The 18,918-nt window shown below is 42.4% G+C and overlaps 1 protein-coding gene across 1 annotated transcript; it reads right to left on the bottom strand.

Moving 5' to 3' along the window:
* Positions 1–11,580: 11,580 nt before the first annotated feature.
* Positions 11,581–16,235, bottom strand: LOC136451334 (mitochondrial arginine transporter BAC2-like). The gene is made up of 2 exons (XM_066452045.1): positions 15,515–16,235; positions 11,581–13,871 (listed from the first exon to the last, which is right to left on the bottom strand). The coding sequence occupies exons 1-2, from the start codon at positions 15,836–15,838 to the stop codon at positions 13,173–13,175; spliced, it is 1,023 nt and encodes a 340-aa protein (XP_066308142.1). The 5' UTR covers positions 15,839–16,235; the 3' UTR covers positions 11,581–13,172.
* Positions 16,236–18,918: the final 2,683 nt, after the last annotated feature.

Raw genomic sequence — 18,918 nt, 5'->3', positions numbered from 1 at the left:
ACCCTTTGAATTCCTTCTCAGTCATCAACGCCGCATTCCCCTCGGTATTAGTGAAGCGGCACTTCCCCTTCCATCAATTGGGATTACTTTCACACGTCCCAAGATATCTACTGTCTCGCCTTCATGGCTATAAATACCAGCCAAGGGTTTTGGCTTCGAACACATCTACATTTGCAACTGCTCCCATTCTCCTATGTCCTCCCACCTTCACAGACCCTATAGCAGTTTCCACTTCTCCTCCCCTCAAGATCTAACCAGCACCCATGGTCGATGAAGATAACCACGGCAAGCATGCAGCGGAAGATCTCCTAGAGGAGATGTCGATGAGCCAGCTGCTCCACCGCTTAAGGTATGACCAAATGACTCCTACTCATATCAACAGATCACCTTTTGATGTGTTTGCATGTTTGTCTTGAACAACATGCTTCCTCCTCCTCCTCCTAGGGCTAGCGAGCCCTCCAATGCTGAGTCTGCTGCCGCCCCTACGCTAGATTCATCATTGGACTCCTCTGACTCCTACACCGGTGACAACACCTGGTGCTTCCTCCAAGAATGGAAGGCGGCCAAGGACCGTTACTCCGAGGCAACTCATGAGAACGGTCAGCTTGAGATCCGCCTCAAGACCTATCAAGCCACCCTCCTCACCGCCGAGGAAGAAACCAATGCCGCCCAGGCATGGTTGGCTGAATCCGACGCCATGGTGACGGGTAAGATGGATTCCAAGAAAACTTATATTCTTATTTTCTCTACCTTTGTCTTGACAGTTTCTTTGTTTCTATGATTACCAGCCCTAACGGTGCAGTTGGAGAACCTCCAACTAGCGGTGAACGCAGCTACGGCGGCCATCAACACCCGTGGCCCCTTATTCAACAACCGCCTGCATGACATCCTGACGCACATCTAAGAGATCGCCCTCCACGGCATCCGCCGTGGCGCAGTAGTGGCCCTAGCCGCAACATAGGTCCAGACCGAGCATGAGCTCCGCACCATGGATCCGGGCTTCCCGATGGCCGATGACCCCGACATGCACAAGGACTTGATTGAGAACTTTGACTATGCAGTTATGGCCATCATGGACATTACATCCACCTAGGATGTAATCAATAAAGTTTTTGATTAGTTTGTACTAGGAACAAACTTTCAATGAATAAAATTTATGTTTCTCCTTATGAATGCATTTTAGAATCTACTAAGATATAAATCTGATTGTCTTTGTGTGTGTTTTTGCTCTATAGGCGATACATATCGTATTGGCTTTTCCCCTTAGGGCTGATTTTTGAACTAAAGGCGATACACTCCTAGTACTGGCTATTAGAGCTGACGAACAAACAAATCAACTATCAAGTATTAATCCAAACAATAGGATAATACTTCTTTAGGAATTTTCCATTCATTGCTCTATCAAACTCCTCTTCCCCTTCTAGCGTTTCCAAAATATAAGCATTGCCAGGCGCACATCGTTTAATCCGATAAGGACCTTCCCAAATATACGACCATTTGCCAAACCTGTTGTCTTTAGACCCAATCGTCAATCTTACTTTCCAAACTAACTCTCCTTCGCAAAACTATTTGTTCTTGACCTTTTTATTATAATGTCTTGCAACCCTTAATTTATTGGCCTCAATATTTTCAAGAGCGCGTAGCCGATGACAACTTAAGTCCTCCAGCTCATCCATCATAAGGTTTTTATAGACTTCGGCTGTCAAATCATTTTACAATGTAACATGTCTTGAACCAGTCTGAACCTCCCAAGGAAGAACTGCATTATGCCCATATACTAACTCATAAGGTGATGATTTAATCGATCCATGGCAAGCCATCCTATATGGCCCACAATGCTTCATTAAGTGTTAGGTACCACTTCCTTGGTTGCTCTTCAATTTTCTTCTTAATCAACTTAATCAAAATTTAATTGGATGCTTCTGCCTGACCATTAGCTTGAGCATAACAAGGAGAAGAATTTAATAATTTAATTCCCATACTGGCAGCAAAATCTATGAATTCCTCTAATGTGAACATTGTTCCTTAATCAGTAGTAATAGTTTGAGAAATCCCAAAATGATAAACAATATGCTCCTTAATAAAATCAATAATATTCTTTGAAGTTATTATTTTCAAAGGAATCGCCTCAACCCGCTTAGTAAAATAATCTGTTACTACCAATATAAATTTGTGCCCTCTACTTGAAGGTGGAAAAATCTAGCCAGTCAAATCAATTCCCCAGCCTCGGAATGGCCAAGGCTTAATTATTGGGTTCATAGCTGATGCAGGCAATTTCTGAATATTACCAAAACACTAACAATCCTGACACCTCTTGTAATATTCAAAACAATCTTCTAATATTATTGGCTAAAAATATACAGACTTGTGAATAACTTATTTCATTTTATAAGCCAATTGATGAGCTCCGCATATTCCTTCATGCACTTCTCTCATCAATACTTTTGCTTCTTCTTGACTTAAACATATAAGCAAAACTCCATCGACTATTTTGTAATACAATTGATCATCCAACAAAACATACTTAGTCGATTTATATCTTAATTTTTTAGTAACCTTCTGTGATGGATTCCTGAGGTAATCGGCTATCTCAACTCTCCAATCATTAGCCAAAATTTCACTGCTTAAAATTTCCTAGAACACTCGATAGCCTGACGCATTCTAAGCTAACCGATTGGTCTCTTGATTCTGTGCTCTCGGTATATGCTGAAGAGAAGTAAGAGGAAACCCCTCAAGCAACTTTCGACATTCATTATGATATCTCTTTAGAATATCATCCTTACATTCATACAGGCCGATCAACTGATTAATAAACAGTTGTGAATCTCTAAATATTTCAATTGACTAAGCCTTTACTTCCTGAAGAAGTTGAAGTCCTTTAAGAATAGCTTCATACTCAGCTTGATTATTGGTGGTCATTGGTTTGGTTTGAAATGCAAACTCAAAACTTGCCTCCCCAGGTGAAATAATAACAATACCAATATCACCCCCTTGTTTACACGATGATCCATCAAAGAATAATGTCCAAGGCATAGGTTCCACATAGCCGATGCTTGGTTTATAATGTTGAGTAATAAAATCAGCTATCACTTGCCCTTTGACTGCTTTAGCCGATTCATGCCTCAAATCAAATTCTGACAATGCAAGAATCCACTTTCCCATTCTCCCATTTAGTATCGACATTGACAACATGTGTTTGATCATATCAGCTTTAGACACAACTATACACTCAGCCGATAATAAATAATGTCGTAACTTAGTGCAGGAGAAATATAAGCATAAGCATAACTTTTCAAAAGTCTTCTACTTAAATAGAAAATAACTCATTCCTTTCCTTTAAACTCTTGCATCAAGGTTAATCCAATTGTTTGGCTTTGGGCCGACACGTACAACTTAAAAGGCTTACCTTACTGAGGAGGAACCAGCACAGGTGGAGATTTTATATACTCTTTTATCTCTTCAAACGTTTTTTGTTGTACGTCGCCGCATTTAAATTCTTGACCATTTTTCAACTTTAATAAAAGAGAAAACGACAGAATCCTTCATGACATATTTGAAATAAATCTTCTGATGAAATTAATCTTATCAAGCAGAGATTGTAATTCTGTTTTATTAGTTGGAGGTACTATCTCATCAATTGCTTTCATACTTTTCTGACCAATCTCATTTCCTCTCTCATGGACCATAAAACCCAAAAAATTATCCAGCTGACACTCCAAAGGCACACTTATTAGAATTTATCTTTAAACCATGTTTTCTTGTGCACTCCAAAGTCTCCCATGGATCAGCCAGATGTTCTTTATACCCTTTAGATTTCACTACCACATCATCAATATAGATTTAAACAATCTTGCCGATCAACTTATGAAAAATATAATTCATCGCACTCGGATAAGTTGCACCAGCATTCTTCAATCCAAAAGTCATTACAACCCATTCAAATAAGTCAATTGCACTGGGACACATAAAGGCTATTTCGCTATGTCTTCCTCAGCCATAAAAAATTGATTATAACCTGTATTACCATCCATAAAACTAATTACCTTGTGCCCGGCCGCTGCATCTATCAACATATCGGCTATTGGCATCGGATATCCATCCATCGGTGTAGCCTTGTTGAAATCTCTGAAATCAATATAGACTCTCAACTTCCCATTTTTCTTATACACAGGAACTACACTCGATATCCACTCTGCATATCGGCAAGGTCAGATAAATTTTGTTTCTAGTAGTCTCTCAGTCTCCTTCTTGATGCCATCAAGAATATTTGGATTAAATCTCCTTGAGCTTGTTTAAATGGCCGATATCCAGTTTTGATTGGCAATCGATGTTCAATAATTGACCGATCTAAACCAGGTATTTCATAATATTCCCAAGTAAAACAATCTTTAAATTTCTTTAACAAATCTATCAATTCTTGTTTATACTCAGGATCCAATTTAGCACTTACATATGTCGGCCTAGGCCTATCTCTAGAACCAATATCTATTTCTTCTAACTCATCGGCCGATATAAAATCATGACCTAGTTTACCATCTGTACCATCTATTGGATTATCCATTAAAACAAACTTTCAGAGCCAACAACTTGGATCGGCTGTTGGCCTTCATCATTGATCCTAATGAAGCCTCCTTCCCATTACTTGTCAGAAAAACACTCAAAATCTTCTAGTTCCCAATACATTGGATCAGCTGTTGCTATATTCATAGAATCATCAGCATGAACTAGCTCAATATTGTCTCTATGCCATTGAATCAAGCATTGATGCATAGTCGATGGTACACAACAATTGGCATGAATCCAATCATAACCAAGGAGTAAACTGTATGAATCCTTTCCATCAATGATAAAGAATGTAGTGAGCAAAATCTTACTTCCAATTATCAATTCAGCATTTTATTGCCCCCTGGTCTTGGACGCATTACCCCCAAAATCCTTAAGCATCATGTTAGTCTCAATCAGATCTTCTAGTCCTTTACCAAGCTTGCGAAAAGTAGTATAAGGCGTCAGATTAACAGAAGCACCTACATCAACTAATATTTTACTCATCGGCTTCCCATCAACAAAACCTTTCACGTATAAAGCCTTCAAATGTCGATGCTTAATTGGTTTATCAAATATAGCTTGTTGTATCAATGCCAACTGGGCTGCTATCTCTTCACACTTCGATTCATCAAAATCTGAATAAACTTCTTGATCTGCTGGAGCTTTAAATTTAGATGGTAAAAGAAAAGTCATTTGAATATTAGCCGATGGTTGACCCTTATCGGCTCTTAGTTTAGCACGCCATACTTGCGGTTTAGATTTTTGAGCTTGTTCTAATTCTTTGCTCCATAGGCGTTGTACTCTGCTCTTCTGACTTCCCGTTAAACCTCCTAGACACCACTGTTCTTCCTACCAAACATACTCTTGATCATCTTTTTCCTCTTAATCAGTCCAGTTCTGATCAACAACTCACTTTCCAAGCCAATCATGAATGCTTCTATTTTTAAGCGTCGATCCACATCATTACGTTGATTTTAAATTCCATCATGGATATACCGGCGGTTGACTTAATATTGCCGAAACTCCTAATATTATTTGCTATATGCTAGGCAATTATTTCTAGTAGGCAATCTCAAACCTTTGTTCCAACAAAGTCTGAAGAAAGGGCAATTTCAATGTGACTCAGCTTGTTCTCTTTCATATATCTCTTCTTATTGACATTGATATTCCTTTTCTTCCAACCAACGCTGATAATCTTTCTCTCTCTGCCGTTGCACTTATTCAACAGAATTTGAGATGTAACACATAGTCTCATCGCACCATCTCTCGATGTTTCTCCTTGCTCATATTAGTTCTTTTGTTGGTCACGACGCCTTTTGATTTCTCTATATTCATCAGCCGATATTTGCATCTCTGGATCAACTGTTCTAGTTTCTCTTGCCTTGGCTGATGTTAAAACTTTAGCTTTCCCTTTGAACAACTTAGCATCAACCATATTCTGATCCTTTGGGAAAGGATTATCGTCAACTTTCATTTTCCGAGCTGTATCAAATTTAAGCTTCCCTTGTTGAATAGCCCTCTGAATATGCTGCCGAAAAATCCTACAATCATTAGTAGTATGAGAAGTAGTATTATGGTACTTGTAGAACTTCTTATTCTTCAACTGATTGGGAGGTAATATAACATGATTGGCAGGCAGTTTAATATGTCCCTTCTCAAGTAAGAAATCAAAAAGTTTGTCGGCTTTTGTAACATCAAAATCATAACTCTCTTCAACTTCTTTTGCCTAAGGATTTGGAACCATTACTATCTTTTTACCCCAATTCCATTAGCTACAACAATTTCCTCTTCTTCATCATCCTCATCGACTAAATATGGATTATAAGCTTCAGCGATTGCAGCATTCTTCTAGAATCAGGTACCTCTGCGCATATTCTGGAATTGGCTATTAAGTGCTGTCACCTGTTGAGCCAACTGACCTAAATTGTCAAATTCTTGCCCAAGCAACTTTTCTCTCTATGTTGGCAACATTCCTTGAACGGCTAACGCAGCTAGCTAATCATCAGTCAAATTCAATGAAAATGAGAAGTTTCTTATTTCTCGGAACCTCTGAAGGAACTCAGCACCCGATTCATTAGCTCTCTGCTTTATAGTTGTCAGATCTATAAACTTTCTTTCCCCTGTCCCAATGTAGAAATATATATTAAATTTTTTTCAAGATCACTCCAATTGGCAATAGAATTAACCTCTAGTGATGAAAACTAAGTGAAGGCTGGTCCTGACAGGGACAAAGAGAAGAAATGAACTCATGCGCTTCCTCAATAGAGGCTTCACCCAACTGAGTAAGATATCGACTGACATGTTCTATTATACTTGTGCTATCTTGACTAGTGAACTTAGCAAATTTTGAAAGCCTATAATTCGTAGGAAGGGCTACTAAATCATACCACTCTGGATATGGACGTTTGTACAAAAAGGTCTGCCATTTTGGTTTTGAACCAAACTAATTTTTTATTATTTCGGTTACTCTGAGCAACAATTCATCAGCATTTGAGTTTGAATTTCTTGGCAACTGCTAACCCATCTGTAGATTAAAATTCTGAGTGTCTTGATATCCTGGATTTGGAATCATATTGAGACTATTATAATCTGAACCATAATGATATCCATGTGGGATCTCTATTTGTTGAGCCCCTTGTTGATTTACTGCTTGAAATCTTTGATTAAAAATATTATGATCTATATCTCTACGAATCATTTGAATTGATGGTGTTATTTTTTAAGCCGACGATGGTATTTGGCCTGATGTACTAAAATTAATCATCTGATTCTGAACTTGTCCTATCGGCTGTTGCGCATGCTACACTGATAATCTAGGATTATATTGCACTTGATTCGTAGTAGCACCCTGAATTTGCTCAGACGAATTCTGAATTGCTTGGGCATCATCACTCTTAGCTAAAGCTACTTCTTGATGGCTAGTACCAGCTTGATTAGTCCCTGAGTCGACGGATGTGGAATATTGTAATAACCCGATCCAATCTGATCAAGTAGAAATTCATGAAACACCTCCTTCATGGTATTGTGGAATGTATTCAAAAAAACTATATTATGATTTAGCATTGCATCATGAATAGATTTGTTGACAGCTTCTATAAAGAAACGTCTATCATCGGCTTCGTCTGTATCTGGCTGTTCGTGCATCAAAACTCTCGGCAGTGGATATTTCTGAATAACTTTATTGTCACGTGTTTTGGTGTATGACAACAAACACTTGTTCTGAAACTCCTCTATAGCTTTACCAATGACATCTTTATCCTCAATAGGCACGTCTTCATAAGGTACCATAAGAATGTTCTTGTTGTTGTGAACCGCCATGACGATTGTGGTCCCACCAAGCGTGCCAAAAAGTGTGTTGACACAAAAGTATGGCGATGTGATCAACACACAACAAGCCAGAAGATCTGAATGGAACGAGACCAAAGATCTGCTTGGCTTCAACACAGAACCAGCCGATTCTGAAAACCCAACGATGTGCCAGTCAATTTGACCTGTAATTGACAAGGAGAGAAAATATTATCAGTAATTTAAGGTAGAACATGTCGGTGTTGCACCAAACAGTTCCAGATGTATGGCTAGATAGTCGATTCGATGAGGCTATTGACTAAATAGTCGATATTCGGCGTATCCATAAGAAGCGATACAAGAAAGCATCATCGGCTAAATGGAACATGATCGATATAAAGTGTTGAGCTGATAAGTTTGATAAAAAAGAGTATAACATGCGAACAAATCGACTGTCTAATATAAATGAATGTACAAATAGTTTGAGTCAAATCTATTATTATTAACAGTGAGGTTCGATCGGATCGATACAGCTATGATAATGATGATAAACTAAAGCCAAAGAATCTATAAAACCATCTATATGCCGACAGATTCATGAAAACATGCTATATCCATAAGAGTATAGGCAAATCGGCTAAAATAGCCGATGCAGTCATAGCAAACAAACAAAGTACATATCTTGATCATGAACAAATCTACTAATCGATAATTTCTAATCTAAAGTCTTACTAGTGAGGTTCAACCAGATCAATGCAGCTGTGGTAGTATCATTAGATTAGATCTCATTAACTAGTAAGTTTATACAAAATTGAAACATGTCTTTGAATACATACTATGTTTGATTGGAATAAAAATAAAACAGCCGATCTAGCGGAATTAAGCTGTCAATCGTAAGATTTAAAGCGCGACCAGACTAGAAAACGACCAATTAAGATGATATGATACCGATCTATCTCTATCTCAATCTCAATCAGGTGATTTATTATAATTAATAAAGCATTAATTATAACAAGATCAATAACTGATGAATCAACCAAAAATAGTAAGAAAATTTTTACTAATCTCAGCATATTCGATAACTGGTGATATTGTATTAAACAACAAATTATCTAACATAAAATCGATAACTTTGATATATATTATGATTCGTAATAGATCAATCACCTGATGCAGCCTTACAAACTATGATACAGATCGATAACTAACTTATATTATGACTCATAAAAGATCAATCAGCTGATGCAGCTTTACAAGCACAATACAAGTCATGACGGTATTTACAAGCAAGCCGGAGGTCGATCAGTCGATGCAGCCCTGTTTGCTAAAAAACTCGCTGAGATCTACAATACTTCTACTCTTAATGCGATGATGAAAGTCAAAAAGATTGTATTGATTGAATATTCGTGTCCTTTTACAATAACCAGGGTCTAATATTTATGCTCAGAACCTAAACATGAATCCTACTCAAATACGACTCATTACAATTCTTGGAATAAAAGAAAACTTTCTAACTTAATAATAATTTGGACCCCAATTTTTCATTATTCGTAGAGTCTGGCACATCTCCCTGGCGTCACTCAAGTATAGCCCATTGACGTCGTCTGCTGACAACTGACATCATCCATAAAATAGTCGATTCTGACATTACATCTAAATCAACTGATATTGATTCTCATCCAATCGATTCCTTGATGACACAATCCTAGAATTTTCGAATTCTCGAGTTCTTCTTCCCAAATTTGGGTGTAAACAAGGCCCTCGCTAATTTTTAGATACTAGAGATTTTGAACTCTTTGTTTCTCCTACAAATGAGGCCAACTAGATAGTGCCTTTGAAACATCACACCTACGGTATTTCAGTCTCTTTTTTTTACAAAGGGAAGCGGGAATTATACTAAAACTTAGCACGGTACATCCCCATATTACCCATGAAAAACTGAAATAAAGAACATAGAATATTTTTTCTATATCCTTCTACCGTTTTCTTTCCTAATGGCTTTCTTCAACACACCCAACGCTCTAGATGAACATAGCCTTGTTGAATACAAGAGTCAGAGTGCAGTCCTTATTCAAAATCCAACGATCAGCCCAAAAACATCTGTAATTGTACCATTGGATACGGCATAGGCTGCAGATTAATCGCCTTCAATTCTTGATTCTCTCTGCGACCATCGTCAATGAGATCGATGACATGGAGTAACTGCCCTCTTTAGGTATGCCCAGGAACACCCCTCCTTGTAGATAATGGTCGCATGTCAATGAAATTGATGTATGCAATGGCGACCTCATTGTGGTAATCACCGAAATCATCATGTGTAACAAGATCACGACCAAAAATTATTTGATTTCATCGGTAGATTTATTTGGACAAAACCTAAACAAACTAGATCTAATGAATTATTGTAGACAAGAGATGGATCCCTTCTTCACCAGAAGACTCGTCGGAGTGGAAGGAGAGAGACCCTAGACAACGGCGGTAGCGACGAGGAGGAGAAAAGGACATGGCTTTTTTTTTCTCCTGGTGGATTCGAGCTTCCTATTGTGCACATTATGGTATTTTTGACTTGAATTATTTGTTTTTCTAAAAAAATAGAACTAGTGTTTAAGATAATGAGTTCAACTCATGAGTAATCTAAAAAACATTTAAAAATACATTCCGGTCTCTACGGAAAAAGAACAGCGAGCTGAACAGTTCCGCTTTTCCCACTTTGTGGCCATACAACAAAAATGTTAAATTTCCTTGTTAACCCACCATGCATTGTTTTATTTCAAGTCCATGTTGGCATGGACGCATACATTTTTTTTTTTTGAAAAACGGCAAGAAAGTTGCCAAATTATATTTATTAGTAGAAGGGAAAAAACGAACATTGGCACCAAAAGAAAGAAGAAACACAAAGGGCCAAAGAAAATACAAACAGCTACACATCTCTGCTCTGGGGTCACATGCACTTCCTCTGCAGCGACCACTGGAAGAGCAGCCAAATGTACTATGGCTGAAAAGCTCAAAACCGTAGAAGCCAACGTCTACGCTGGTAGCGAAGGTCCGACGGAAAGGACGACGCTTGGAGGGCACTGCTTGGAACACGCATACAAACAAAGATTCCCTAACAAATTCTCCAGTGACCCGGACGGGAGGCCGGGACCTCAAAATCAGCAGGATTCCGTGTTGGAATCGGAACCAATTCCTGCTTGGCTTGGCTGGACTAACTGGATAGAATCTTGCCGGCAGTAGTGCTAGTGCATGTACACCGGCGTCCGGACACCCACATCTGCACTTTGTTTCACACGCCTCACGTCGTCCTGAACGTCATCAATATCGAGAAGAGAGGAAGGGGCCAGCACCCGCATGTGCCTCTGGTTCGGATGCCTAACCGGTGTCAGGAGAAGAAGAAGATACCGAGGCGAAGCAGCAGAACGCAAGGAGAGAGATGCAACACGTGATCTACTTTTGAAACATCCAAATGCAACACTTGCAACATAAGTCTTAAGACAGATAAAACACTTAAAACATACATTTGAAGCACTTGCAAAAACACCTAAAAAACACTTTAAACCATTGTGAAACGGACGCAGCATTCATATAAACATACTCGCAACATATGTGTGAAACATATACAACATCCAAATAAACACACTTGCAACGTATGTATGGAAAAACAGGTGAAACATTGAGAACATAATCTTGCAACATAGGTGTACAACCATTGTAACATATGCAACATCCCGATCTACTTTTACAACATACATCTGAAACACTTGCAACATACCTATGAAACACTTGCAACATACCTATGAAACATCTGAAACACTTAAAACATAGGCTTGCAACATGCTCTTTCGGTGCAACATATCTTTGTTGCTTGCGAATGGAGACTCGTCGGCACGTGGAGTTCACCAGTGTAGAGCTCGCCGGTGGCGCGGAGCTCACTGCTCTGGTGGAGAAGGCCACGACGGGTGGGAGGCGCAGTGTAGAGGGAGGAAGACCGGTTGCCGCGCTTGGGCGCGGTGGAGATGCCGGCGGCCGGCCGACAGAGTGGAAGCACAATGGAGAGGGAGGCGCGGTGGAGAATGCGGTGGAGCGTGGTTGCGGAGCGCTTTTGCGGCACTGTGGTGAGGTGAGTTTTTTTAGAACGGTTGTGGGCTAATGGACGAACAAATTAGAGGTGGTCATTGGGCCGGCGTCAGGACGTCTCGGTCCAGCAACGGAGCGTGCGGACGGTTGGACGCCGCCTCCTAGATTACTGTAACTAGATAGAATCTTGCAAGCGCTAGCGGCGGCGCGGGAGAATTGCACAAAAATAGTAAAACTTCATATCCTCTGTTTGGTAAAATTTCATATCCACGGTTGCTGCAAGAAAAGCTAGTCCATTTTGCCTGTTGCACTTTTTTTTTTCTCGAATAAGCCGGAGCTCTACATATCATTTCATATTAAGGAGAAGAGAGTTTACGATACAACGGCCGCCGGCCGCAAACAGAGTGTTTGTGATCAGCCTCTTGCACTGACCACTGATGTAGTTGCAGACCGAAAGCAACCGTTTAAAAAAAGAAATAAATGGCTGATCACAGCCTCTTCCTTGCTCAACTGACGAGCAGAGTTCTGATGTTTTCTTCTTTTTTCTTTTCTCAGTCAAATACCCAAAAGACTTAGTTTTTTTTTTTGAAACGAAATACGCAAGTCACTAATGTATGTACTCCTACATTGTCCTATTTCCCTAAATATCGGGGGGAATTGATCGCCATCGTCAAGACGAATGCTTCAATTTGTATATGAATCTTGCAGCTATGGTACTCTATGAATCTTGCAAGTGTTTGTTTGGAACCGTGCCAAACGAGGTCTTCACATGATCATATCCTCTGTTGCTACACAGAAAAGCTAGTCCATTTTTGCCTCTTCGACTGAAGCTGAAAGTAACAATTTTTTAAAAAAGAAAGAAAACAAAATAATGAGTGAACACAGCCTCGTCCTTGCTCTGACTGAAAGCAACTGACAAGCAGAGTTCTGATGTTTTCCATGAATGGTTTATCAATGCATACTGTAATGTCAATTGGTCATTCTCTCACTGATGTTCATGCAGAGTATCTGAAATAGCAGCACACCAATGTATGTACTGCACATTGTATTTCCCCAAATATCGGGGGAATTGATCGCCATCATCATCAAGACGCATGCTTCAATCTGTATGAAGCTTGCAGCTAAGGTACTCTACGAATTTCATCTCATTGCCATGGCATGAGACTCCACCCCAACCACTCCCAAATCCCAATGAATACTTAGCCTATGTACAACACGGTCCAATCTCGTCCCACAAATGGGAGCATTGTTGCATCAATGAACTGAGCTCAGTTCTCCTCCATGACTAGCCTGGGGCCACTGCCGCTGGCCAAGAACCGCAGAGCCAGCTCGTAGGCGGAGAAGATAGCGCCGTTGACGACGAACGCGCGGGCGACGGCGGTGCCGAGGCCGCGCCACAGCACGGGTAGGCCCTCCTCCCGGACGCTCCTCCGGAAGCAGTCGACGACGCCGCGGTACCTGGGCGCCGACCCCGCGCCCTGCGCCTGCAGCCGGGACTTGACCACGTCCAGCGGGTAGCAGAAGACCCAGCTAGCGACGCCCGCCAGGCCGCCGGACACGAGCATGGTGCCCAGGCCCTCGTCCTCGTCCCCGTCCTGCCGGCGGCACCCCGGGTGCAAACGCTCCCGGGCGCGCTCGTACGTCCAGAAGTAGACGCCGTGCGCCGGCGCGTCGCGGAGCGTGGTCACCGTGAGCCCGCGGTACACGCCGCGGAGACCCTCCCGCCGGAGGATGTCCCGTGCCATCTCCACGGGGCCGCGGCGGTGGCGGCCGTGCTTGTGCCCCGCCGCCTCCAGCTGCAGCCGGATCTTGACGAGCTCGACCGGGGACAGGATCAGCGTCTGCAGCGCCCCCGTGCCGACGCCGGCCAGCGCCACGCTCGCGTAGGAGGGCGGCTCCGAGGTGGCCAAGCTCTCCGGGTCCAGCGACCGCGACAGGATCGCGTACACCTGGAACACCATCGCGTTCTGCAGACAGGCAGCAGCGAGCATTCTCGTCAGTTGTCATGACACGACACAGAGCATGCATGGTGTTGCAGCTCGTAACACCACGTCGGTGACTTGTGCGAACACGGCAAGGCCATGGCCATGTGCAGTGAAGGTTGATGGGTACAAATCTGTTGCTAACTGTACCAAACTTTGGATGGCTGACTATTCATTCATATGATGTTGTGTGGCTAGGAATGGTGCCATTTTGATTCAGGTTAGATCCTTTTCTTCTACCTAGCTTTGCGTTTTTTTACGGAAGAAAACACCGACGCCGCCGCCGCCTTTAAATCACAAATAAGACAAATAAGTTGGGTGGGCTAGAGTTAAAACCCAGCACAAATAATCAAGGTTCAGGCACGTGAATAGTTGTTTTTTAAGCACTCCTATCTAAGACTAAGTCTTTGGTTGTATTCCATCCTTTCAAATCTCCTTTTATTATTTCTATCCAAGTCAACTCTGGTCTTCCTCTACCTCTCTTCACGTTACTATCCTGACTTAGGATTTCACTACGCACCGGTGCCTCTGGAGCGTTAGACATGTCCAAACCATCTCAAGCGGTGTTGGACGAGCTTTTATTCAATTGGTGCTACCCCTAATCTATCACGTATATCATCGTTCCGAACTCGATCCCTTCTTGTATGACCGCAAATCCAACGCAACGTACCAAATCTACAACTTAAATTTTATCTATTTTTCAATCAAATTCAGTGTCCCTTGTCTAATCCAGCACCCCTTGAGGGTAGAATTGTGGGTTTGCCAACGCTAGGCGTCAGGCGTTAGGCGTTTGTAAGATATATGAAGACTTGGCCGACGTTAGGCGTTCAGAGGCAGTACGCAAAGGTCGGCAGGAACACGAGCGCATGGGCATGGGCATGTGCATCACCGTACGTTAGTACGTTACTGGCTTTGTTGCTGACTGGTGAGAGCACAAGGAGGCAGAGGCACACCATGTGAAGCTCCAGAAGCAGCGGGCGGGCACAGAGCAACAGTTCATTGAAGCTGAAGCATACCCTGTGAGTGAGAGGACCATTGCGTGCAGCATTCCGTCCAAAGATGTTGTGCCCAGATTGCCAACTGCCCACACAATCCCCAATGCAGAAATGCAGCTATTTCCATTCATCATGTTTTGGTGAATGGTGATGGGTGATCAAGATGGGCATTTCGTCACGTCTACTTCTGAAACTGATGGCCACAAGCTGGCTGGCTGTGTTTCCTAGTGCGATCTTACAGGAAACATGGTAAGGCAACGCGAAGGCAGACAAAGGCAAGAAAAGGTAGCGCTGCAACAAGAGTTCAAACGCGACAAGCAAGGTGAAATTTTGCGCATGATCTTTCTGAGTGAGTGAGACGGTAACTAGTGCCGTCCCCCGACGGCTAAACTCGATTGCGTGCTTGTTTCTGAGCAAATAAAAATGTTATCTTTGAAAGCGATCGACTTTTACTAAAAAATTAAAAGTAGGTAATCAGCGGAGATAAACAAAAAGAACAAAAAAGGAAGACGTATCGAAATAATCCACGGCGCCGATGTCCTGGAATCCGTGATCCGGCCGTCCGGATAGCCGCGGCATGAAGCGGAGTGAGAAGGGAGGGGAGCGCGGTGGTGCAGAGCAGAGCTGACTGACCTGGAAGGCGACGGAAGCGAGGGGCGCGGCCATGCCGCGGTAGAGCGCGGAGGGGCCCTCGGCGCGGAGGATGCCGCGGAGGAGGCGCGCGGCGGAGGGCTGCGGCGTGTGGGCGAGGCCCGCGGCGGGCGGAGGCGGCGGCTGCTGCAGGCGGATGCGGAGCGTGTCGAGCGGGTGGCCCGCCAGCACGCCCGCCATGCCGCCCACACCGCCGGCCACGAACTCGCTCCCGCCGCTGGTCGCCAGGAACTCCGGCCAGAACTCCATGGACCCGCCGCAGTTCCTGTCGTCGCTGTACGTGCCTGCTGGCGCGGCGGCGACCATCCGAGGACCGGACGAGCGACGACGGGCCGGGCTGGATCGACTCGAACTCGATCGATCGTCCTCCGCCTGCTAGGTGCCCGTGCACGGCAGATTGCGCGCCCACCCGTGAACGTGATGGACGGACGGACGGATGGATGGATCCAAAATTAAAGGCAGCGCTGGCTGGCGGGCGGCCTCCGTTGGAAAAAAAAAAGAAAGGGACGCCACGCCCCGCCGTGCCCGGGCTCGTGCGAGACGGCGCGCGCGGACAGGCCGGTGGAGGAAAAAGAGGAGGCGGTGGCGGGATAATGGTGGCGCGCGGCGCCTGAAGCGGAGAGAAGAAGACTGGATGGAGAGGAGAGGAGAGGAGAGGGCGCCGTGGATGCTATGTGCGTGTGGCCGTCTGCCTTGGTTTGGCCGTTGGCGGGCGCCGAGGAGAGGGGCATGCCTGTCATGTCCGCCATCTCTGTCAAACAAAAAGTTACCCTACCCGTACTCCACATGGTGTTGCAACAATGCGACTGGAACAAGGCCTTGTTTAGTTTACATCAAAATTCCAAGTTTTTTCACTCTCTCTGTCACATCAATTTTTGGACGCTTGCATGGAGTATTAAATATAGGTAAAAAAATAACTAATTACACAGTTTAGTTGAAAATCACGAGATGAATCTTTTGAGCCTAGTTGGTCCACGATTGGACAATATTTACCAAATAAAACAAAAATGGTCCTATTCATCAGGTTGAAAAAACTTTCGATCTAAACAAGGCCCAAATCGCGAATCCTCTGCGTGCGCGTCCTAGGTCCCGTGACCAACCTGGGCATCGCCATGACGGCGACCCTCGCTCCTGCGGTCCCATGAACTGGCTATTTTTGTTTTAACTTTTCAGTAGGGAAAGTGGAGCGCCTTACTATAAAAATTAGGCCCTTTCATTGCTCAACAAATGATTTTTTTCCTGCACTAATATACAAAACTGCTAGCCCATCACAAGTCAATAAGCATAGTCATCAACTGCAGACGCCGTGTTAGACCCATTGGCACTGATTTCCGTCGGTTTGCTGACCAAAAGAGTCGTCATGTGAGCTGTTGTAATTGCGACCTGCCGAAGCTTTTTTGGCGTCTCTTTCTTTCGGCTGTGTCAGTGACTCCTTTGTGTCATGTGAGTTTGGATGGTATTTCTTCTTGTCAGTTGATAGTTTCATATTTTATTTTTTGGTTTGATTGCCACGGTGGTAGCCATCGACTACTACTACTATTGTGGTATTTTGGGAGGGTGCTAGTCATGATGTCATTTTTTTATTACCAATGTTGATTAGTAAAGAAATGTCAGGGGCAATAGAAGCATTTCAGTATCAAATTGTTGTCTGTAGTGAGTGTAAATTGTTGGATGCAGTTGCAGCATAATTATCTTTAGGCTTTTTATGGATGGAGTTCAACATGGGAGATGAGCATTAGAACATCTTATTGTTATTTTACTAGTGTAAAAACCTCTCTACTGATGCATTTGAATTCTGCAACTTACCTATATATCAAGCATATTTCTGTCTTTCTTTTGTTTTATGGTGCAGCAGTGTTAATGCAGTTTTCTGCCTTTTCAGAATATATAAATTGCCTATATATGAAGACATTGTTGCCTAGCAAATGAGACTTAAATTGCCTATGCACTACAGCATTGCCTAAGAAAATGCAGCTTGTTGTGCTTTCTCGGATCCCTGCTTTCTCTATTGATTGGTTGCTCCGGTTCTTATCTGCAGGTCATAGCACCTGCAATCTCAGGTAGGCCACTATTAGGCAGCATAAGCAGAATTTTTGGCACTGCATAGCTTAGCTCTGTTTTTTTCGGGTTTGAGCAGCGGCTTGCCATGTTCACCTAGCTTCTTTGCTGCTTGGTGTTTTGTATTGTAACAACAATTATCAATTTTAGTTATTAATTTTAGTTAGCAACTGCAGTTAGTAATTTCATTTTGTATTTTTAGTTTCTAATCTCAAGTAGTGTTACTTTTAGTTTTCAGTTTCAGTTAGCAATTGCCGTTAGTAATTTCATTTTTTTAATTTTAGATTCTAATTGCAGGTAGACTTTTAGTTTTCAATTTCAGTTTGCAATTGCAGTTAGTAACTTCAGCTCAGAAATTGCAATTCCACGTAGTATTTCAGTTTTATTTTCTTTTTTGTATTTGTTAGTATTTTCAGTTTGTAATTTCAATGTGCTTTCAGTTAGCTTGCAGTTTTGTAATATCAGTTAGTTTTAGTTTTTGGTAGCTATGTTGTCATTTTCAATTGTATTTTCTGTCTGGTATTTGTTAGTAATCTCAGTTTTTAATTTCGAGGTGCTTTCAGTTAGCTTGCAGATTGCAATATCAGTTAGTAATTTTAGTTAGCAATATAATTTCTGTGCTGTGTTGTCTCGATTGTTTCTAGACTTCTAGTAGAATCAGCAAGAATTGCGGTAGAATTAGAATGGTGAATTTGAACTGCAGGCGTTTGGTTTAATCATTTCAGTTTCAACCCCATGGTACTTGCTTTCTTTTGGGAACTCTGAGAGCTCCGACTGATCCTGTGCTTGCTTTCTTTTGCAGGCATTTGCTAAGCAACTGTTGGCATCGTTACAAGCCGCCCCTACATTACCTTCTCCTCTCTTCTCTGTTATGATGCCTTGATGCTCCAAGTTCATGATCAAATGATGATTGACATGTTTCTGAGGCCTCTACTACTGCTACTACTTGTTTTTTTATATATTGTTGTTTTATAGGACTACTTTAGTTTATAGATCTTTTTTGATTTCTTATACCTTCTCGCGTACCTAAAGCATACTTTCTTGCATCTATTAGAATAAAACGCGAAATAATATTGCGGACACCAGACAGTGCAACCCGATGTCCCAAGCATGATGAGCGGTCAACCTATGAGGAGCAAGCACTAGAGGACCAGCTTACTCAGGAGCAGTTCGATAACGAGTTAGAAAAGGATTTAGAAGTGATGCTTACTCAGGAGCAGTGTGACGAGGAGGAAGGGGGAGCAGAAGGAAGAGCAGGAGAGGCTACTAAAGGCGAAGAAAAAGATGATGATGAGGAGGAGGACTCAAAAGAGGGATATATAAGTCCC

The sequence above is a fragment of the Miscanthus floridulus genome, chromosome 5, assembly GCF_019320115.1.
Source record: "Miscanthus floridulus cultivar M001 chromosome 5, ASM1932011v1, whole genome shotgun sequence".
In the NCBI taxonomy this organism is placed as follows: domain Eukaryota; kingdom Viridiplantae; phylum Streptophyta; class Magnoliopsida; order Poales; family Poaceae; genus Miscanthus; species Miscanthus floridulus.
The sequence above is the reverse complement of the archived record's forward strand: the minus strand, read 5'-3'. Positions and strand labels throughout refer to the sequence as shown.

Excerpts from the sequence above, each read along its gene's own strand:
- LOC136451334 (XM_066452045.1), bottom strand. The coding sequence starts at position 15,838 with ATGGTCGCCGCCGCGCCAGCAGGCACGTACAGCGACGACAGGAACTGC. Across the intron at positions 13,872-15,514 it reads TCGCTTCCGTCGCCTTCCAG|AACGCGATGGTGTTCCAGGT; the intron begins GTCAGTCAGCTC and ends GCCTGTCTGCAG.